This window comes from Scardinius erythrophthalmus (assembly GCF_964197995.2).
Source record: "Scardinius erythrophthalmus genome assembly, chromosome: 2".
In the NCBI taxonomy this organism is placed as follows: Eukaryota; Metazoa; Chordata; class Actinopteri; order Cypriniformes; family Leuciscidae; genus Scardinius; species Scardinius erythrophthalmus.
The window spans coordinates 42,018,492-42,042,887 of NC_138222.1; the positions used below are offsets into that span (position 1 = coordinate 42,018,492).

The window sequence follows — 24,396 nt, forward strand, 5'->3', positions numbered from 1 at the left end:
TTGAATGGGGCCGATTCGCAAACAAATTATATAGTATATTCAATAGTATAGCCTCAAAATGCAAATAACATGCATGCTTACATGATGTTAATGTGAAAACTTTTTTTTGTGTGTGTGTGTAAAGTTGTATCCAATTTTACAACTTAGTTGCCATGAGAAATTAAATCTAAAACCTTAACATTAGAACTACTTTTTAACAGAAACATTAGCGCTTTTCTAAAAGTACACAAGCTTCACGTTTCTCCAGAAATGTGCCCCATTCACTTCCATTTTAAGTGTCTCGCCGCAGCCACAAATGCTGTCTGTTGAGCTTAACCTGTGAATTGTATTGAACCTGTAATATTCCTTTAATGGCAGAAAGGGCGCTGATCTATGATCATTGTGTTTCTCGTATGTGGAATCACATGGACGAAAGAGCTGATCCTAGATCAGCGTTTTGCTGTAGAAAGCTGTAAACACAGAGCTCCTGATGCAATCTACTATCTTTTTTATGTTCTATAAGACTAATATAGTGCAATGTGTTTTCCCATACAAGGAGATGGACCCATTAAGAATTACTGCCCCAGTCAAGTTCTGCCCCTCTTTACAGTAATCGCAGACATGGAGAGGATCATACATATACCTAACAGCCTTAATGAATAAATGAAACACTATCCCTTAAGCACTAAAATCTTGTCAGATTTTCAAAATGTGAGACCAGAAACATGATGATAAAGTTCCTATAATGTGTGGAGTTCCACGATGTGACCAAGACAGCACACCACACACTAACAGATTCTATTCACTTACAAACGGAGTCCCGACTGTGAGCGTGAACCGGAGAAATCTCGCAAAATCTCACGGTCAAGCGTGACTTTAAAGTAAAAAAAAAAAAAACATGGCGGACGACGGGCAAGATGGAATGGCGAGTGTTTGTACTGCGTTTCGGATGAAGTCGTGTTATGCTTCTGTTTTCCGTCGGCGCGCTTTCTGGCTGTGTATCGTATCGTTTCGTTCCCACCCCCACACAACAGGATTTCATGTTGGATATTTACGATTTGATATCGACGCGGCCCCCGACGTTTTTCTGAGCAGATTCACTCACTTAACACACCTCACACCACTAGAAAGTCTGACAAGATGATCTGTAGACCATCAAGATAGTCAGTTTGTGTGAATGTACATGTATGCTATATGTTGACAGTGAATTCAGATGGACAGGTTTAAATGGTTATAGAATGGACAAGCTCTCTTCACTGCCACCTCTATCACAGATGTAGTTGCTGTAATACCGTGCCACTTTCACTAGGTGGTGCAAAGATGTTTCACTTTTACTGGAGATTACACCCTTACTATGCCTGTGTACATGTCTATCGTGCACTTAATTCTTCTAGACCGCACTAATACGAACCCCCCGAACTAGACCATTATGCAACCTTGTCCTTTTATTAAGACATATTGCCTATGCTGATATGCTTAAAAAGTGTCTTGTACAGCTATATAGTATACTAATGACCATGTAATGACAATGTATGCCTTTAATTGTGATATCTTTTTCCTGGTACTTGTCAAAAAAAGAGAGAGAACCTCAGCAATGATTTCAGTTGAAGCATGTAAGAATTTTAGGGGGTCCTGACAGGTCGAGCATGATCTTCTAACTATTACATATTATGAAGGTGAAACAGTTGTTTATGAAAATAACTGCTGTAGTTAAAACACATCAAGGTATTTGAATACTATCAAATATAACCTTTGTGTTGTAAGGATCTCATACTTATTTGATGCCTAAATTGACAGCTGTCGCTCAAACCTATACCCTGACACACCAATTGTAGATTCTGGTCTGGTTTTGTTGCCCAAATATTCAGGAATTAAATGTATTTTACAAATAACATGTCTTCATTTTTTTCTTGTGTCTTCATTTTTTGCCTCGTCAGTTAGAGATCTAAAAGTTGTCATCATGTACCATTAATACTTGTCACACTCTTTTTCAAAGCATGGAAATTACATTTGGGTCATTCTGTGTCAGATCAACCAAAGGTCCCTAGATACATATTTTCATTTCGATTTAAAAAAATAATAATTCTGGTGAAAGAAATACATAAATGAAGAAGAAAGGCAAAATATTAAATGTTATGGATTGATATTTACTGAGAAATACACTAAAGGGTGGTCAAAATAATAATTTTCTGGAGGGTAAAATGGCTTTTTATTCTTCTATTAGTAAAATATGTTGAGCGATCTTTGTTGCATTGTATGCCAACGGTGACAATTCAAAAATGGTAAAAAGCACTGCTTTTCCCACAAAGTTTTCATGTAATTCAAGAAGTATTAAAGATCATTTTAGATTTTGGTACATAATGAACTTTTCTGGTAGCTTATCTTAATTTTTATGGCCCAATATGGTTAATTTCCAGGGGATTTCAATGTGGCTCCATGAATAAATTGGTAAATTCATTTTCAGTGGTCAAAAACCAAATGTGGGTCATTTTGCATACGACTGATGCTTTTTCTTTTAAAGAGGAATATCTGAAGAACAAAAAATGTTGAAACTTGAAATGTATCTCGTTTTTTTTCTATCAAAACAATTGAATACCTGTCTGAGTGCCATAAATACTGTTTTTACAAAGTTTGCGTGCAACTCAAGAAGTATTAGATATCTTGATATCCTTCTAGATTCACATTCTTCATAAAATTTTCTTTTGTAATCCTCACTTTTAAGGCCCAATGTAGTTCAATCCCATATGAGGATCCCATTGCTGAACTATTTCCAAATTGTTGAATTTCACCCATTTTCAATGGTCGAAAACCAAATGTTTGTTTAAAGAAGAATGTCTCCAGAACAAGTAATACTGAAACTAGAAATGTATCTTGTTTCCTTCTATGAAAACAATTGCATAATAACTGTCTGAGTTGCAAAAATATTTAAATATTTCCAAAGTTTATCTATAACTCAAGAAGTACTAAAATATCTTAATATCCTTTTAGATTCTTGTTAATATGAAATTTACCATATAATTTTAATTCCCTATATGGTCCAATCCCAGAGATATTGGGATGTCAATCCGGAAACGTAGTTACAATATAGCATATTTGACTATAGCATATTTTAACTCTTAGTAGCTTCAGAAGCTGTTAAAATGAACACTTTTTTTTTCTGAAACTAATTCAAATATTCTTATAAATACACTTTTGAGAGTTGAGAGGAAAGTTAATGTGCATCAACTTGACCATTTTTGTGTATTTTTGCCACTCAGAGATGATGGAATGTCATATGTTATTGTTTGATTGAGGGAAACAAGATTCTTCAGACATTCCCCTTTAAACACAATCCCCCGGTTTCACAGACAAGGTTTAAGACTAGTCCCAGACAACAATGCATGTTTGAGCTATTTTAACTGAAAGCAATTTGCACGGACATATCTTACAAATGTCAGTGCCATTGTTTTGTCTCAAGATGCACACCAGTAATGTTTTTTTTTTCTAAGGCATGTTTATAAAAGCCACTTAAATGCCCTAACTGAACTAAAGCCTAATCCTGGCCTTATCTAAGCACTGTCTGTGAAACCGGACCTTTAAGTATTAGCTGCGTGCAAAGTGAACCACATTTTGTTTTCAACCATTTGAACAGTTAAACCATGTAGGGTAAAAAAAAAATGTTAAGAACCAGAATCTAAAATCATGTTGAGATATCTTTAATACTTTATAGGCACTCAAACTTTGTAAAAACAATATTTATGGAAATCAGAGAGGTATGATCAATGCAATTGTGTTGATAGAAAATAACAACATAGCCTACATTTCTAGTTTCAACATAATTTGTTCTTTAGCTGTTCCTCTTTGTAAGAAAAAGTATCAGCCATATGCAAAGTGACCCAGATTTAGTTTTTGACCATTGAAAATGTGTACAATTTACTAATTGAGCCACATTGAAATCCCCATATCGCTGCAAATTAACCATATTGGGCCTTAAAAATAAGATACCAAAAGAAAAGTTCATTATGAACCAGAATCTAAAAAGATATTACGAGATCTTTAATACTTTTTTCAGTTACACAGGCATGAAAACTTGGACAACAGATTTTACTAATATAATTATATTTTTACTAATAATTTAATAGATTTATTAAACATAGATTTTACTAATAGAGCCAACCTCTGTGTAAAAAAATAAATAAAATAAAATAAAATAAAATAAAATAAGCATGCTGCCATCTTTCTAAAGTCATTTTTTACCCCTCTGTTACTTGGCTCCAAATCTCATGTCAACTGTCATTTTGACCCCCCTCTACAAAATAGTGGTTTACTCAATAAATATACATCCATGATATTTAATATTTTGGCTTTCATCACTATTTATGTTTCTTTAGAATAAATATTAACAAAATTAAAAATTTGAGCCGGGTAAGTTTCTGAAATTTGGCTGATTTGTGATTTGACATGGAATGGCCCTATATATATATATATATATATATATATATATATATATATATATATATATATATATATATATAAAGAATTTTGTATATTTCGTCAAGAATGCTTTATACATTGGCTCATACATTGTCAGTCAAATCCAATTAAAAAATATACTTTTATTTATTTATTTATTTATTTATTTAATGTATGTATGTATTTATTTTGTCAATTACCTCCAGACATAGACAGCAAAGGAGTCATTTTAGTAGCAGTTTCTCAGTTTCAGTGTTATGGGATAGTGACCACTCTGGACTGCTGCATTGGGTGTGTCTTACTGAACTATGGGGCTTTCCTTTGTTTACAACAAAAGCCAATGGCCATTACAGTAAGTGGATAAAGCAGTCAGCCAAAATCAGGCATTCTTTACTGTATGAGTCACTTATGATTCTAGTATACACAGAATATAATCACATTTATACCAACTGAACTGAAAAAAACCCTGAAATTTCTCACAGCCTGTTGACTAAACAGTTTTCACATCCTCTCCTCCTTAAAGGGATAGTTCACCCCAAAATTATTTGTAATAACTTACCCTCAAGTTGTTCCAAACCTGTATGAGTTTTAAAAATTATTATTTATTTATTTTTTAAAAGACATTTTTAAAGAATGTTGGTAATCAAACAGTTGAAAGTAGCCATTGACTTCCATAGGAAAAAAATGACTATGGAAGTCAATGGCTACCGTCAACTGTTTGATTACCAACATTCTTTAAAATATCTTCTTTTGTGTTCAGAAGACAGAAACTCATACATGTCTGGAACAACTTGAGGGTTAGTTATTGATTACAAAATCTTCATTTTTGTGCAAACTATCCCTTTAAAGTGGGATTTTTTTTGTAACCCTGCATTTTTCCTCCAATCTTTTTTTTTTTTTTTAAGGATTAACTAAAGTTCCTGGGAGGAGGGATGATGCAAGGTCAGTATTTGGGCGGGTAACACACATTTTAAGATACTCCTCTTTAAACAGAATTGTTAAAAACAAGAGAAGAAAGAGAGAAGAGCAAGAGTTGCTTATATTGTAAGGCTGTGTTCTCTAAAACCAACAAAAGACAAATAAATAAGGAGGAGGAACATCAAACAATGAAACCAGAATCTTCAGTATTGGAGGTGAGTAATCATTTTTGTCATGTTTATATATATATGGTATTAGTTTTAGATTCCTTAGAAAATAATTATTTGTAAGCGATATATTTATTAAAAAAATTATGAAGCTATAAATAACTTAGGCGGTTTTATAGTGTCCTTGTTACATGTGTTATGTAGTTGGTAGTAAATTATGCATAATCACATGTAACTAACCCTAAACCAAACCCTCACCCTAACCCTATAAGTAGGCCTATGTGTAGTTAATTATTATTACTCAGCACTTAAATGTATAATTACACTGTAACATGGACGCCTTAAAATAAAGTGTAACCCAAAAAAGTTCTGTGGATAGTCAGATAGTCCTGAATGTTTAGCACATTCAAGTACCATTGTAATTAGCCTACATGGCATGCCCATGGAACCATGTCAAAAACATGGTAAAACTACTTTTAGTGGGGACAGAATCTACACGGTGGATCTCATATTACCATTGTAACTCTAAACTGTGTGATAAACGCATATCTCAGTGCTGAGAGCATGTTGAATGAGGACGCCCCGCCCCCGTCAGGCTCCTCTCTGCTGGCTGTCTCTATTGGCGACAGTAGCGCACTGCTGCCTACGTAGAGCTGGAGATCAAGTGTACGGAGCGCTGTTCATTTGACCTGCGCTCCGGGCAAATTACTTTTATATCATATTGGAATTCTTTTAGAAGAACATTCGAGGTGGGGGAAAATATACTTTCTCACGAAATTCGGATTTCGAAAAAAAAAAATATTTTTCAACGCGCAAATAAAAACTATTTGGATTGTGTCATTTTTCGAGCGAGTTTTCGGACTTCACGATGAGTGCAGTTGTGGCCACTGAGGGCCTGTTCTTCTCCGCCTTACAGCCCAGCACCTCGGTCACTACATATGCGATTCCGACCGATGACCATCCCAGGAAGGATCACCTATCGAAAGCCAGACGCGTCCAGCAGCAGGTCCAGCAGCGCATGGCGGAGAAATCCTTATCCTCATCCCGAATCAACGCTTCTACAGGTGAGATCCCTTATGGGGTGCTGTGGTCTTCACAACTCGGATAGCGTATGAACTGCCATGCAATGTACACATAGGACATTTTGAAACATTTAGTAAACTGACTACAACATAGTAGCTACACTAACACTGTATAGGAGTTCATCAAAATAGTACATAAAGAATTTTTAATACAAAGTGACCCCCCCCCCCCCCCCAAAAAAAAAAAAAAAACCACCAACAACAACAAATTTAACTTTGAAATACAGTTTAAAAATGTAAAATTGTTATTTTCTCGTTAAATAACTTTTACAAATTTTGGAGTTTTCAAAATTAAATTCGCCAGAATTTTTTTTTTTTGTCTCCTATATTCTTGTTATATCAGAAACACCAAGGCTCAACATACCAGTTATGTAAATATAACATGGATTCTATAATATGAATAATTATATATTGTGTAGTTTAAGAAAACAATCCGAATATAAGTAAAACCTTACAGCATTCCTACAATAGCTGAACTTGTGAACACAATAGCTCTGCATAGACTCTGGGTGAGACGGATAGGATTTGATTTGCATCAACATGCAAATATCTATAGGTCTTCATGTGTTGATCAGAGTCGTTGCATTTGCTGCAGGTGTGCACACTGGTTCTCCAGCATGCTTGTTGTGTTGCTTTGTATCTTGGATAAAAAGAGACAAAACACTGACTTTGGCTGCTGGGAACCCCCTAAAAACAGGAAACAAATACTTTGGAACAACTGATATCCTGACGTTTTCCTGAAAACTAGACGGTCAATTGGCCCTCAGAATGGAGTTAAACTTGTAAACGTTGCATAAGCTTGAGTGAATGGAAAATCGGCCCATTGTTCTACAGTGAAACCTTGACAAGATATATGAGGCATTCAAATGCAAATGTGTAAAATGGATCACTCAGCACTGGTGATTTAGAGATGTAAGCCGTTGTGAGCAGTGCGTATGTGGATGTTTGTGGAGGAGGAGTGTAACCCGTGGGAAAGGTATCACTTTCTTCTCTGGCTTAGAAAGGCAGGTGGAAATTAGGGCAAACCTCAGTCTCCACCTCCCCAACACCCCACCCCCCACTGCCCTGTAGCGTAACTTTCTCTTGCCAAGAAGGTGGCTGAAATATAACTGAACTGAACACTTTGGTCAAACATTATATTAAAAATCACAAATTAACAGGAATAGGTACCTAAGGAATAAGCTATAGTATAGTATATCATTCTTAAAGATGAAGTATACAGCAGATCTCACGCAAATTATAGCAAAGTCCACTTAATATTTCACTGAAATTGTGACGACTGATTAACATGACTAGAAAAGACTGTGCAAACCAGTAGCTAACATTTAAATCTGGAAGAAACTCTTCCCTTTGGGATGCCTGTTAGGAAAAGGAATGTTAGGCATTTAAACTTTGACCCTATTGTTGAGCCTAATCACAGCGAGTGACTTTGAGAGGTCCTATCTGGCTTATGTTAAAAAATGAGCCAGGACGTGACCTTTTGAAAAGAAGACGAAATGACCAAGCTGCTGTTCTTGAGGGACTTTCCCCAAGCACAGAATGAACTACAACAGAAGAAATCATTGGAATATGTGTATTTTTTATCTTGTACATTTTTATATGCAACTTACACAGGTTTTTTTTTTTTTTTTTGTAGTCAGCTTACACATGAGCTCAGTTTGACCTGGTCTGTCGCACACTTGGTCACACTTCCACGTCCTTTGCAGACAAGTTTCCTGCCATTTGATTCAGAGTGTTTTACCAGTGCTATTTTAGCTTATGGAAGACCTGAATGGGAGGATGTGAAGAATAGAGAAGAATAGAGTAACCGTGAAAAAACAGTTGTTAAGGCATGCAACAGACAACATGCTGCTTTGCAATTATCCTAAATATGGTGCACAGTGCTTGCTATTGAAGTATCATCAAGATTTATGCTCTGTTACTCAGATTTTGTAACCAAGATGTCAGGGAAAATTGGGATTGCATGGGTTTTAATCATCCTCAGACTCATTCTAGTGATTTACTGAGCATGTGCAATAAGAATCTCAAACTTTATCAATTCCAGCAGCAACAAGTTCAAGTTTAGTATGTGTTGTTATTGCACTTGGGCTTATAATGGGACATTTTTAGATGGTCCAGCCACATGACATCCCTCGTAAACATTGTGGTCACGGGGCGGATTTATTTTTTTGTAATAGTTCATAGTTATTTATTTATTTTTTATTTAAATTTTTACATTTTGCAAATGTTTTTGTAGAAAACAAAGTAATAAAGTAACGAATTCTGAAGCCTAATAATGTATGTATTTAAGATCAACACCATGGTTGAAGTATATATCAATACAGCCTGCGTATCAGTAACATTAAGGAATTAATTAAGGTTGTGGAATGTACTCTTAATCCACTGAAAAAAAGAAGGAGATGAGCAAAGACATACATATCATGCCAAGGATGTCTAAAACAAAACAGATGTTTCAATTTTAGAAGTAATCTTCCTTAAACACTCTCTTCCACCCAATATGAAGGAATTTATCATTTAATAAACTTCTGTATTTACTGGCTACCTGGGAACCATCTCAATAGAGTGCACTTCAAAGCTCTGAAATAGTGCCAGTTCAAGGAAATGCTGATAAAAAAAAAAAAATGATAGTCACAGTTAATCAGGATAAAGATAGCTTTGGTCAGGTCTTAAACCTTTAGACATTCTTGCCAAGACTTTAATTTGGACGTTTGTGTTTCCTGTCAGACTTCCCACGGACAGATTAGAAACTACAGTGGAAACAGGAATTAGCTAGGCATTTGAATGGGAAAATGTTTTACATTATGACAGTTTGAGGAGAAGGGTGTGATAATGAGGCTAATTATGAATCTTTTAAGAAACATTTTAAATGATTATGGAAATGCAGATCTCAGCACTTTCTGCATTCTTATTGTCCAAATATAATAGCTCTTCTTAACGGAGCACTTAAAATAGTCTTATTAGATTGCAGAATTGCATAAAGATATTAAAGGAGAACTCCGGTCAATTTTAACATTGATCTCATTTTTTTGTAAATTTGGAGTGCTGTCAATACAGAGAACAACGACAAAAATCGGTGTCGCCTACACCGTGTTATCCTCTTTTTAAAATTTGCACCCTGTTGACTTCAATGGGGCAAGTTTTAAACCTGCTTTTAGCCTCTTAACATCCTTGATGTGTCATTACAAGTGCACAGGTCATGTGAGTGATTCCTTCAGAGTGAACACAGGTGAATCTGACTGCAGTAGATGTGAAAGATATTAATAAAAATGATGTTATTTCAGCCAGCGCACATACCTGTATTTACATCCTGTTTTCGGTCGAAGTCCATAGTAATCGATTGCCGAGTTCACGCGCGTGATCATAGGTAACTAAACCTATGCGTGTGAACTCGACAATTGATTACTATGGGCTTCGACCGAAAACAGGATGTAAATACAGGTATGTGCGCTGGCTGAAATATGAAATTGAAATTAAAATTGACCGGAGTTCTCCTTTAAGATAGATGCACACACTCTTTAGTCTAATAAGTTCAGTATTTTTATTCTTCAGAAAACATTGTAAAGATGTGCCAAAGTTAATCTGATATTTTCATCTATTGAGCAACATCCTCCGACACATTTATATGGAGCTTCGGCTGAAATTCATCTCTCCTCTGGGAGGAGCAATACATGGTTGACCTCATCTTTCAGTCATCACAGAAACCGAAGCTATTACACTCTTCTGAACCCAGTCTGATGGGTTTGTTTGCTTGTCCTTATATCCAGTGTTACTGGAATGGATATAGCTGACTCACTTTGGTTTGTTGAATGTTTCTGGGCCTGAAACAACAGAACAATTTCTGTTTCTTACTGTCCAACTGCTTTATCACGAGGTTTTCTTTCATACAGGGATCAACCACTCAAGTTGTTTTTTTGTTTTTTGTCTACAAAAGTCAGTGTACAGAGGAAAGAAAGAGAAAAAGAAAAAGACAATAAAGAACATAAAATAACGAGAACAGAGCACTGAAGCACCTCCAAAAAACAGAAAATAAGACAAAGGACCACCCTATGACGTCATCCTCTTTTCCCTCCCTTTCATTCTTCTCCAGTGTGATTGCTATAGCAGACTTCCCCTCTCACCCATGAAATAACTTCCTTTGAGCATGTTTTGGAGACTTAAACCTAATGCATTTTCACAACTAATCAGCACTGTTTGCAACAGACTGGGTTGAGATGCCAAGCACTGATAGAAACCTAATCTCTTCAAATTTGAGAGCTGAATGGCGAACAAAGATCAGGTGACACAACTGGGTTTTGTTGACACTTTTGACCAATATGCTTTGGAAGAAATCCCATCAAAATGAAAGCCACCTGGAAAGTTTTCATGAGTTGTTCTTGTTTCTATGAAAAGAATTATCTGGATTGCAAAATGGCCCAAAAAAAAACTTTTTCTGTGGAACATATGCCTCAATGTTGTATTGAATATCCCACTGAATTTCATTGTATGGAGTTGAGACATTCTTTCAAATATTTTTATTTTCTGTTCCGGAGAAGAAAAATATTTTTTTAAGTCGTTAATGTCGTAGTTAAGTTAATTATGACATGACATCATTTATTTATTTATCTATTTATTTTTGCTAAAGGGAAATAATATATGCAATATACAAACAAGTTAGCCACACATATTTTTATAAACAAATACATTGTTTTAACATTTTACTTAATGGTCCTCTTTTCTAGAATTTAATGGCCACTCATCCACTGTGAGATACCAATCCAAAAGCCCTGGATTCAGTTCCAAGTCTCTTATCTACAATGGCAACAGAACAATGGCGGTAAGTGGGACCACATTCACAAAATTTTCAATTGCATGACAAATCACATTGTCGTTTTATGCTAGCTACTTAGTACAAATCTTTCATTTTACATCATTTTCACTGATAGCACTCTTAAAATCAGATCAGAACTGCCTACTATGAATGTTTTTTTATTGAATTCATTTGCCAAGTCCACAATCCCTTGACAATGACACTCTGTGTGGCTGCACCCTGCACACACAATGATGCGGTATTTTGCGTTCTCCTGTGGGAGCTGTGTTTAGAAAGTGAAGTGCAGTTCTAGCAAGCTGCGGAATTGAGCTCAGAGCCCAAAGTGCATCTGAAACATTCCTAACCCAAGACCTCATGTGCCAAATGGTACATTACCATTACCCCTTCTGTGAGATAGCAGTGAGCCTGCAAGAAGAGTTAGCATGTACTTAATCACTCATATCAGACACAAAATGTTGCTTTTGTGTAATTTTGATATCCATATGACTTGCTTTTACACAGACGCCCCGACCGTCTCAGTATGCAGGGGAATTTTCCTCGCGCTCTGCGGTAGAAATGGGCACACGGAAGAGAATCAGCCATGGCGTGCCCATTCCCGCCGTAGTGGGCCGCCCGTACATGTACCACGATGATTCGCATCCGAGTGGCTCTTACAACCAGATGCAAACATCAGAATCGAGGACACTGAATCGGACTGAGCAGGAGGTGGCAGCAATGGCCGGGCTCACGTTGCAACGACAGCCATCTCCTGTGGCGAATTGGGTGCCGTCCTATGGCCACAGCCCTTCACCCAATGCAGTGCACAGGCAACGCACCCTCAGTGGGACCCTGGCACGGGAGGGTTTCAATACAGGATGGAGGGAGGCAGAGTTGGCTAATCAATATTCATTTAAAGGCCCTTCCCACCGGACCATCAACCGCATAAATAATCGGCAGGTGCAGCAGCAACAGCAGCAACAGCAGCAAAGGCTGAGCGGCAGCTCAATGCAGTGGCAACAGATGTCCACTGGGGGCACCAGTCTGATGGGTGCTGGGCAATACCAGAGCACCATGAAAAGAGCAGGGTCAGTGCATAGTATGAAGAGTGTCGGACGTGGTGTGGACGTTTATGATGGATTTGCAGATGAAACCGCGGATGTGCTTGGCGGGTAATATAAAATTATATTTCAACTACAAAAAAGCTGTAAATCTCCATTTAGCTGTATTCTCATGCTGTTTCTACAAAGTTCTTGATATATTTGGCCATTAAGGACTCAAGGTTAATAGGTATACAACATACATACAATGCAGTGTACATGATAACAACTTTTGTTTAACACTTCATCATCAATAAGTATATCTTAAACACATTCACTGCCGTTCAAAAGTTTGGGACTGTTATGATTTTTTGAAAAAGTCTCTTATGCTCACCAAGGCTGCATTTATTTGAATTAAAATACAGATAAAACAGTAAAATCTATTTAAATGTATTTTTATAAAAACAGACCACGAAAACAGTTAATAATTTTGTGGGAACTGTGATACATTTTTTTCAGGATCCTTTGATGAATAGAAAGTTCACAAGAACAGTATTTATTTAAAATATAAATCTTTTGTAACAATGTAAAAGTCTTTAGCCTACTGTCAATTTTGATCAACTTAATACATCCTTGCTGAATAAGAGTGTTTCTTACTCTTACTTACCCAATCTTTTGAATATTAGTGTATTAGACATATAGATTATATTATGTTTTTGTTTAAACATATTAATGTACGACTTGTTTTAAGTATATTATATTTTTATTACAATCTCCATTTTGTTTGTGTGAATGAGCAGAATCCATAACCTGGACATGACCACAGCAGTCAGTTACCTCTCTTCCACTGACGTTGCAATGCAGATGTTGGGAGCAGCCTACATACAGCATCAGTGTTACCACAGCAATGAAGCCAAGACCATGGTAAAAACAAAAACAAACTTTGTTAGTTTATTAGTTCAGCAATAAACATTTGAAACAATGGACACTATGGAAATAACACATACAATGGAAAATTTTGACTTCAATCAACAACAATGTGAGATCGTATTTTAAATTTAGTCAAAATTTCTGGTACCTTGGCAGAATTTGCTTGTGTTTTACATGACAACCTTTAGTCCAGGGCAGCAACAGAGCTCTGTTTGGACAAGATTAGAGGGCGTACACACAGGATGTGCTCACCCTTTCAAAAACAGCCTGACGAAGTGCATCCGACAGGAACAGAGTCCCGGGGTCTAGTGACGTGTTTTTGAAAGGCGAAATCTTTTGAACTATACTCAGTCTTTAAAAGTGCAAAGTTCATGCTGCGAGACACTGAAGAAACAGACATTATCAGTGACAAAAGACTGATACATAAGTACAACATCACGTCATTTAAAAAATAGCTCAGGTGCAAACTCCCCCCCAAGTAGTTGGATGATTTGTCTGTTGAGTGGTTGTGTAGACAAAATTACCAAAGCTTGTTTCCACCACAGAATAAAAAATTAAAATGTAATTGCGATTTATTATTTTATTTCAAAATTTTACTTTATTTCTCACTATTCCAAGATTATAACTCACAATTCTGAGAATAAAGTCTGATTGTGAGATTGAGAAACTCGCAACTGTGAATTGCTAAATATAAACTAGCAATCTCACAATTCTGACTTTATTTCTTGCAATTCCAAGAATATAACTTGCAATTCTGAGAAAAAAGTAAATATCTCGCAATTATATATATATAAAAAATTCCATACAAAATGACGAAAATCCCTTTTAAAGTCTATACAAATAAACCATGTTCAAGGGGGAAAAAATAAATCAATGAGACAGCTTTACAATAAAAAAAGTAAATTGTGTAAAGTTTGGCTAAAAAAATGTCAAATCTTAGATGTCAGCAAAATATTTATTTGTATAGCCCATTGAGCATGGTCAAGCTCTAGGCTAAGCTGCTTTTTCTTCACTATTGTTATATTTTATACTCAAGCCAGATGGAGAGAATACCTTCACCCTGTCCTTAATCTTTATCCTGAACCTCAGGGAGCAGAACATTCCGCCTGAGAGCACATCATGGCAAAACATAGACAGATGTCCGAGCAGGTTGCCATGTTGGGCTGAAAAAGTGTTGTTAAATAGATTAGCTATTTTTGTCTGCTAAGTGTAAAGCACAGAAATGGGATTCAGAGACCTGGGATTATTTAGGAATCAATATAAGTAATGAACTGATTCAAAAATTATTTTTCTTTCTCGCCGAACTGATCTAGATGTTTTTATTCTCGCCACAGTTGCGCAGTTTGAAGGGCATTTCAGCATTAGTACAGCTGTTCAGCAGTGAGAACCAGGAGGTACAGCGCTATGCGACAGGTGCTACACGCAATCTCATCTATGAGAATATGGACAACAAGACAGCACTTATCGAAGCTGGTGGCATTAGCAAACTAGTTGGAGCTTTAAGAGAACCAGATGATGAACTACGCAAAAATATCACAGGTGCGTATGTTTGAGTGAGTTTTTTTTTTTGTTTGTTTGTTTTTTCAGAGCAGGGTAAAAGTTTTGGACTATGAACTTCACTTTGGAAATAAACAGTGGCACTCATATCTTAGCTAGAAGTCCGGTGTATTTAGAAGTATATCAATATTGATTGAGTACATAAGTCCTCCACATCAGTAAGGTCTGGTGATTTTTAGATGACAACTTGGAGCAGATTTGTCAGTGCAGACAGGTGGAGCGTTAAGTTAAGCAGTGAGCATGTTCAAAGAAACAGAGAGAGAGAGAGAGAGAGAGAGAGAGAGCAGAAAAGAAAAGAAAAGTTGTCTGGCTGTTACCTGAAATCACTCCAAGTCTCAGAGGCAGTGGGAAGTAGACTCCCAGAGGCCTTTGTGCTTTGTGAGCTCTGCTATCACCCCCACCCCTCACACACTCGCACTCACTTAGTAAACAATCCTTGACATTCTTTCCTGCTGGACTCGGGGTTGCCAGGTCTCTTAGTGGCATTTTATGACTTGTACTCTTATCTGTGATGAGTTTAAAACCTCACAAGACAATAGCAGCTTAGTGATCTGTGTACTAAACATCTCCCAATGGGCAGTTTTATACATTTGAGAATTTAGACTCTTTGAAAAAAAAGTGTTTTTTTCGTTTTGTTTTTCAAAATTAATTTTAGGTCACACTTTAGATTAGGGTCCAATTCTCACTATGAACTAACTATTAACTATGACTTTTGCCCCAATAAACTCCTAATTATTGCTTATTAAAGGAGAACTCCGGTCAATTTTAACATTGAGCAAATTTTTTTTGTAAATTTGGAGTGCTGTCAATACAGAGAACAACGACAAAAATCGGTGTCGCCTACACCGTGTTATCCTCTTTTTAAAATTTGCACCCTGTTGACTTCAATGGGGCAAGTTTTAAACCTGCTTTTAACCTCTTAACATCCTTGATGTGTCATTACAAGTGCACAGCCAATGTGAGTGATTCCTTCAGAGTGATCACGGGTGAATCTGACTGCAGTAGATGTGAAAGATATTAATAAAAATTATGTTATTTCAGCCAGCGCACATACCTGTATTTACATCCTGTTTTCGGCCCCATTGAAGTCAACAGGGTGCACATTTTAAAAAGAGGATAACACGGTGTAGGCAACACCGATTTTTGTCGTTGTTCTCTGTATTGACAGCACTCCAAATTTACAAATAAATTAGCTCAATGTTAAAATTGAACGGAGTTCTCCTTTTATAGTTAGTAAGGTAGTTGTTAAGTTTAGGTATTATTGGGTAGGATTAAGGGATGTAGAATATGGTCATGCAGAATAAGGCATTCATATAAGTACTAATAAACAGCCAATATCCTAGTAATATGCATGCTAATAAGCAACTAGTTAATAGTGAGAATTAAGCCCTAAACTAATTTTATTACTATAACTATTACTTATAATATGTGTAGTAGTGTCAATTATGCAGTTTTTTCTAAAAATAAATAAAAATAAATGTAATGGTTGATAACCATGACTAGGCAGTCATGTGTTTATATATTCATCCCTACATGTCAGTTAACTTGTTTTTTCATAATGAACTTAATAAAATATATGATAACGTAGCTCATTTGATCATTTAATTCAGATCAACAAAACATTGTTTTATGATATTATCCCTTTAAGGAAATTTCTGCTCCTATTAAACAAGCTTCTTGTTTTGCTGAACAAACTTTGCCATTTAGTTTTATGTAGTCTGAATGATAAAAATCCACATAAATGGCATAGGTGAAAACATTTTATTTAAATGATATTTTTGGGATGCAACACATATATGAGTTCATACAAAGTATACTGTAGTGAAAGATGAGATAAAAAAAAATGTGATATAACTTAAATATAATATATTAGTTGTTATACTCCTTCAGGATCTGCGAATGTATGTTATATTTATAAGTAAAAAGGTAAAGAGGACTAAATTGTGAGTATCTCTTCTGTAGGCATTTTGTGGAACCTGTCTTCTAAAGACAGTCTGAAGGAGAGACTGGCCAGAGAGAGTTTGTCTGAGCTGACGGAGAGAGTGCTGGTGCCTCTGTCTGGAGGAGGAGATGCTGGTGTCATTCAACAGAGCGCGTCTGAGTCTGATATATTCTACAACACCACAGGCTGCCTCAGGTACAGCCATCAGATATACATGCCTGCATTTAAAAGCATTTATGTTCTATTACCTGCATTATGCACCAATGCACAGCATGGTCAAAAAATAACCAGAGCATGGGGCAAAAAATGTCAACCAATGTTGTAACAAGTCCACGATATTTAAAACCTGGGGTTGTAAAATGTATCCATAATGAATGCCTCTTTTTTAACAGAAAAATAATATTACATGAAATTATATATTGTATATTTCATAATATCATATTATAGGGCTAGACCTGATATTGTCTGTTATGTCAGGTACTATTTGCATTATTTCTTGTACTTTTTACTTAAAAATAAAAAGAGTTCATTTCTGACACTGATGGATCATATGATCACTCATATGCTTTCACTGGGTGACAATCACAAATATGAGTGTTTATGGCTGGTTGCTACTGTGTAGTTTGCAAGTTTGTAAAAAAACACCAGACAAAGAGTATACAACGTATCAGATTTCCAGCTGGAAAGATTTATAGACCTGTTTTAAATATTTAAAGACAAATTCATGAAAAAAACAAACATCTTGGCATGTTAAAGTCCACATGAAATCAAAATTGACCATATTTACTTTGTTTGCCTAAATTGATCGGTTTGTGGTGAACAATTCATCCATGCAAGTCAATCCACACAAAAAAATGTTTTGGCTTCGTAATCTTTAATCAAAATCTGAAAATGCCCCTCCCCTCTGCTTTGGAGGACCTTCCCTGATGACGCAGGTTTGAGGACTTGGGTTGGGAAACGCTTAACCACTCCCCTCAAACCGTTAGTCTGTTATGAGCGAGAGATGGAGAGGAGGAGCGCTAGAGTAAAACCCTGCCCTCTGTTCAATATTCCTTTTCACTGGGAAATACGTCACAACACTGGAGAAAAGTCGTTTGCAACTTCCGGTTCACGCGGATTTTAACATCACCCATTTATATGTATTGAAAGGAACCTGAGCTCAGTGAATGAAAGAACCAGGCAGCAGATGCGGGAATCCCGGGGGCTGGTAGACTCTTTGGTCGGATACATCGAAAACTCCATACAGGAGGGGAAAGGAGAGGACAAGGTCAGACCCGAGAATCAACATTCAAGTTTTGTGCTTGCTAATATACTAGCCTTGAGCCTGTGTGAGTGTGGCATTACTTACAAAGTGAAAACCATTTTCAGGTGGCAATTAGAAAACTATTGTTATTAAATCAAGAACATCAGTTGCTGTAATCTACAACATTACTTCCAAAACCATTTGAAATCCTAATTCTGCACCTCTGTGTCTCTAGGGTGTTGAAAACTGTGTATGTGTCCTGCGCAACCTGTCGTACCAGCTGTACTCTGAGATCCCTGCTTCAGTTCAGATGCGTTTGGAAGGACCCACTCGAGCACAGGACGTGCGACACAATGACCCCATCGGCTGCTTCACACCACAGAGCAAGAAGGCAAAAGATGTCAGTCACTCTTCCACTCTGGCTTTTATATGTATAAGCAATATTATTCTCCTCACAAATGACCTATTTTATATTATTCATTTATGATTATTTCTTTGAAAATACAGTATAGTGATAATAATAAATACTATTGTTCAAAGTTTAGGGTCAGAAGAAGTCTCATTTATTTGATCAGAAATACTGTAAAAAAATTGTAATATTGTGAAATATTATAACAATTTAAAATAACCTTTTCTAATTTTAAATAGCTGCATTTTCAGCATCATTACTCCAGTCCTCAGTGTCACATGATCCTTCAGAAATGAAATCATTCTAATATGCTGATTTGGTGAAACATTTCAAGATTCTTTGATCAACAGAAAGTTCAAAAGAACAGCATTTATTTGAAATAGAAATCTTTTTAAACATTATTTATAAATGTCCTTACTGTCACATTTGTTTAATTTAATTATTTACTTGATGAATAAAAGTTTTTTTTTTTTTTTTTCAGGATTAGAAAGTTCAGATACATTTCTTTTTTATCTCTTCGATCAATTTAATGCATCCTTCCTGAATAAAAGTATTAAGTTCTTTCAAAAAGAAAACAAAAGTCTCACTGACCCCAAACTTTTGAACATCAGTGTGGTTCTGTGCTCTCAGCAGTGTGTTGAAAGAGTTGTTATAGTTCATCTAGTAGACTCCCTGCTGTCTGTCTTTAATGAGTTTATAATGTGTCTCTTTAGAGGAATCAAGAGCTGTCCACCTTCTCTGAAGTGGCCAGAGTCCCTAAAGGAGCAGAGTGGCTGTGGCACCCTCAGATAGTCGGTCTGTACAACCGCATCCTGCAGAACTGCGAGTCAAGCACAGCCACACGTGAGGCAGCAGCGGGAGCCCTGCAGAACATCACAGCGGGCGACAGCAGGGTGAGATACCAGACCTGACGTAATCATATTCCGTATCATAATCTCTTTTGTAGCTGCATCTGTCACTTTTTATCACTTTTAGTGTAAATTGTAAAGTTCAGTGTGTTCTTCAACTCTCCTACTTATTCCATCTGTATGTTCCCATATCTTTGTTTTTCCACTGCTCTAATTACTCACCATCCCCCTATGTTTTTTTGTGTTTTATCCGGCTGGACGTCTAACTAATTGTTATCATTCTCTCTTGTTTTCCTTCACTCGCTATTTCCCTTTGTTCTCTCTTAGTGGGCCTATGTGTTGAGTCGTGTGGCGCTGGAGCAGGAGCGGATGTTGCCGGTGATTCTTGACCTGTTGCGAAGTCCCACAGATGCTGAGCTCCGTTCTCTCACGGGTCTGCTGAGGAACCTCTCCCGACACTGCAGAAACAAAGCTGACATGGGTTAGGGAATGACTTTATGTCCCAGCTCTCTGTCTTTACATTTCAATGAGTAAAACACCCCTGCCAAGATTTCAACATTCTGGCAAAGAAAATGTCTAGATTAGTAAAAACCTACATAAAGTTATTGCCCAAGCGATAACTATAAAAAAAAAAAACTCTCTGATTACTACTGCCCATTGTTCACCCCCACTGTAGACAGATTTCTCACACATTTTACTCCCACACATTCTTTTCAGTTCCCATCAGACTCATACTTCTACCGCCCATTCTTCCCCACCCTGACCTCAGCTCTCTGCTTCACTATAATCCACCCCCGCTGGGCCACAGGGCGCCTCCTTCATCAAACTACACATACATCAATCACTCTTTCACTCTTTTTGTTTGTGTAATTACAGCTAAATTTGTTTTTGCTTCCTATCCATAGCTACCAAAGTGGTGAATATTCTGGTGAACAAACTCCCTTGTGATGGGCATCAGAAGGAACCTTCCAGTGACGTGGTGGTCAACATCTGTGGGGTTCTCAACAATCTGGTGACAGCAAGCTCTGTAGCTGCAAGAGATATCACTTACTTTGATGGACTACCCAAGCTGGTCAGCATTAAGACATCTCATGACAACAGGTAAAACAGTTGCAATGCTATTTACGAAAGCTTTACTTCATTCTTTAATATTGTCAATGTTTCAGATGAAAACCAAAAACATTATGATTTCTCAAGCCTGGTCTTGATGCTGAACTGAAAAAAGTGAAAGTTTTATTCAGGAAGGATGCATTAAATTGATCAAATGTGACAATAAATACATTTATAATAATAGAGAAGATTTCTTTTTATCTTTCTATTGATCAAAGAAATGTATTACATTTTCCAGAATAATATTAAGCAACATTGATACTAATAATACATGTTTCTTGAGCAGCAAATCAGCATTTCAGAATGATTTCTTAAGGATCATGTGACACTGACGCTGAAAATGCCATGACACGAATAAATTACATTTTTAAATATATTCAAATAGAAAAATATTTATTTTAAATTGTAATCATTTTTTATTCAGTACATAAATGCAGTCTTGGTGAGCATAAGATACTTTTTTTCATAAACATTAAAAAACTCTTACCAACCCCACTTAAATACTTTAAATAGACAGTGTAAAAACATTAAGAGCTTGTCACAAATATAAATGCTTTAGTTTTTGGGCAAAAGACTGAAAAAAGCCTTACACTTTTGGGTTATTCTCAGGAATATTGATATTTTGATTGATATCTTTGATGGATTTACTGTAACTTTGTTTAATTTGTAATAGAATAAAATCGAATTGTCTTCCAGCTAACATGTGCCATAAAATATAAGCTATACTGTTTATGATTTGTGAATGTACTGGGATGGGTTGAATAATTGTGGCATTTTAGGATTAAGCTTAAGGTTAGCAACGATAAACTTTGTAATTAGTTATCACATATTGAGTATTGCGGGTGCTAGTGTCAGAATTGGCCTTAGAAAAAAAAGTGGTGGTCCCCAATGTTTATGGTGCTTACAGTTTTGTTACTTTAGAGCTAAGGTGAGAAAGCATAATTTCTTTAAATTTCAGCTGTGACCCAACTGATATGACAAGAAATAATTTTGACCCATTTATATTGGACCTCACCTACCAGCTCTCACAGCACTACTGTTGTAATATAGCCTACATGCTGTTTCATTATTTAGCTGTTTAATTAAGAGCACAATGTCCCAGCATTGCTTCTCATGTTTCTCCCTTCTTATTCTATCTCAGTCCCGGGAAGCTGAAAGCAGCTAGGGCCGCCTCCACGGTTCTGTCCAACATGTTTCAGTACAGCAAACTTCACAGAGACTACAAACAGGTGAGTCTCAGTATCAAACCCAGCTAAAAGCACAAATGAATGTGTTACTGTTCAGAGTTGCCAGTAGTAGGCGTGCGACAAAAGGCCTGTTCTCTGTAATCTGATATGAAAATGGATACCTTACTGTATACAGACTTTGCACTGATGGGTATTGTGTGCATTTGCTTACCGAGTATCAGCCTGCTTGGCCAATGGTCAGTTATTTTATTATGTCAAGTCAATAAATATGGGCGGTTACAGTGTGTGAACAGCTCCTTAAGGATACTGTAAAGCTGTCTAATTGCTTGTTACTGTGCTCTCCTATGTGATATCAGCTGTGTTAGTCAGTTCTATAACTGAACTGGAATAATATTTACCCACAACCGTTACTGATTTCCAGACTAGAAAACATATAGTCTTTTCTGTTTTTACTGTTGAAATGACTTTTCGTTTCTCATGTCTTAAATTATATTGCTGCATATTTACAACAAAATGAATTTTCTCATGAAGGATGGCAAGCACACTACCAAAAACTGCTGACAAAAGCAACTATTTAACACTCGAGCTAAAGGCCGTATCAGTCAGGTTATATCTCTGGCAACAACACAAGATACAGTTAAACTTACTTTGAACTCACTTAAGGCTTTTCCCCCCAAAGTGGTTGTATTGTTTTAAATAGTTAAAGCCTTGTAGACAATGGCCAATTACACAGGAAGAGACCGTCTGACTTATATGTGACTGACCAACCCTACGTTCTTGTAAAAATACAGCATGGTATCCAAATCTAAAATGAATATAACAATAATAAGTCGGTGAATTAATGTACAGACAACAATGATTCAAATTTGTGTCAATTGTGATCAGAATACAAGTACAGATTTTTTTAAACATGTGGGCTAATGCAGACAACTAAGTGATTTATCTAGTAGTGGCCCAAACTAAACTTTTGAATGCCAAGTACCTCACAAAGTGTGCAATCCAGTGGTTTCTTCTTCTTCAGAAGCGCTCATTGTTAGAGGCCAGTACTTTCTTTCTAAAGAGGTCATATTTCACCAGCTCTTGCCATTTTTATGGGCAGTGTGCATCAAATGGTCAGTAAATGGACTGTGGGCGGTCCATGGACTTACCGTCCGAGGCTGAGGCTTGTTAAAGTCTGTTGTCTGTGGTGTTCAAAATGGCGTTGGTCAGATCAGTGGTCCATGTGGAATGCGTCAGTGGAATGCAAGAAGTTCCTTTTTGATCAAAGTTTGGGGCAACTTCTTTCCTTTCCATCATCTAGATATAATATACCAATATATTTCTTCACATGACAATTACCTTTTACATTTAGACTATTATATACTACTAATTAAGAATTAATTTCTCTTTTTCTGTTTTCAATTTTGCAGAAAGGGTTCACAAGACGAGATTTCACTGATGCGGCCATGTAATCTGTGTCCATGACTCGATGCTAAACTCAGTGGACAAGATGGCATTTAACATCCATGGGATTTTACTTTATCACCAAAGTGAATGCAGCCTGTTGTGGCGGAGAGATTAAATTCGGAAGTTTTCTCTAATGACTAGAGTATACATTTTAGTTAACAGCACCCTTAAAGTATTACAACATGCCAGAGATGTTGAGGAATGCTTGCGGAGCACTTAGTCTAACAGACAGGCTGAGATGCTTGTGTGTGTGTGTGTGTGTGTGTGTCATAAACCTCAAGCCTGTTTGAGAGAAGACATTAACAACCATTAGTTCCATTAAATACTGCGGAAACAAGTCAAGTCAAAGTCTAATTCATCTTCATCAGACCTGTTTTTTTAACATAGATTTGAAGTTGAATTTATATATATTCACACAGATTCATAGTTCACAGACTAAAATCATGACATTTAGAGAAAGAGAGACTGAAGTGGACTGTGAACTAAAATGTTGTAGTTGTTTACAACTAATGAAACAGATTTGCTGGCTTTGCAATAAATATTTGCAATTTTTGCTTTTCATGTAACATTGCTGCAGGCTTTTGTGGTAACCTGTTACAGATATAATAGCCTTGGATTTTGAGTGCAAATGAGCTAACAAATGACATCGCACCTGAAATAAACCTTTGAAGCAAAGTATCTCGTTAAAGCCTTACTCTGAAAGCACAAATATTACACACCCATTGCCTTTGGAAACAAATAGAAAAGCATCTTTAAACATTTGTATTACCATTTCCAGAAGATTAAGGCAAAAGAATTTGTGTGCCACTTGTAAAGATTAAACAGGAAACAAACAATCTTGATATTACATATTGTCACGAACTGCTCTGAGACATGAAGGTTGAGCATCCAAATGCAGTATTTATTTAAAGGGTTATCCACAATCATAATCCAAATCCAGACAAGGATCATACACAAACAAACAATCCAAACAATAACAGATAAGGGCTGAGGCAAAGAGAGAAAGCCGAGGGGACAGGCAGAGAATCAAGAAAACCAGGAGACGGGAAAAATGCTCAGAAATGCAGTGAGACATACAAACACTAAAGAAGACTTGGCAGGGAATGAGTGTGAAAACCAGGCTTATATGGGGTGAACTTAACAAGGTAATGACATACAGGTGAATGTGATCATGGCAAAGGATTATGGGTAATGTAGTTTGTGGATGTGTGGTGATTGTCCAGGTTGGAGTACCCTCTGATTGTTATCCCGGGCACTCTCACTGGTGATCATTACACTTATCTTGAAAAAAAATATATATATA

The 24,396-nt window shown here is 36.5% G+C and overlaps 1 protein-coding gene across 2 annotated transcripts; it reads left to right on the top strand.

Annotated features, from left to right (window-relative positions):
* Positions 1-5,424: 5,424 nt before the first annotated feature.
* pkp3b (plakophilin 3b) lies at positions 5,425-23,939 on the top strand. Of its 2 annotated transcripts, XM_081358735.1 has the most exons (14): positions 5,425-5,564; positions 6,433-6,580; positions 11,317-11,411; positions 11,907-12,553; positions 13,222-13,345; positions 14,686-14,890; positions 16,871-17,045; positions 18,000-18,117; positions 18,329-18,493; positions 19,216-19,395; positions 19,678-19,831; positions 20,256-20,451; positions 21,602-21,689; positions 23,057-23,939. In XM_081358735.1, the coding sequence occupies exons 1-14, from the start codon at positions 5,538-5,540 to the stop codon at positions 23,096-23,098; spliced, it is 2,364 nt and encodes a 787-aa protein (XP_081214861.1). In that variant the 5' UTR covers positions 5,425-5,537; the 3' UTR covers positions 23,099-23,939. The 2 variants fall into 2 exon arrangements, with proteins under 2 accessions (XP_081214861.1, XP_081214860.1); XM_081358734.1 differs by lacking the exon at positions 5,425-5,564 and having other exon boundaries at positions 6,144-6,580.
* Positions 23,940-24,396: the final 457 nt, after the last annotated feature.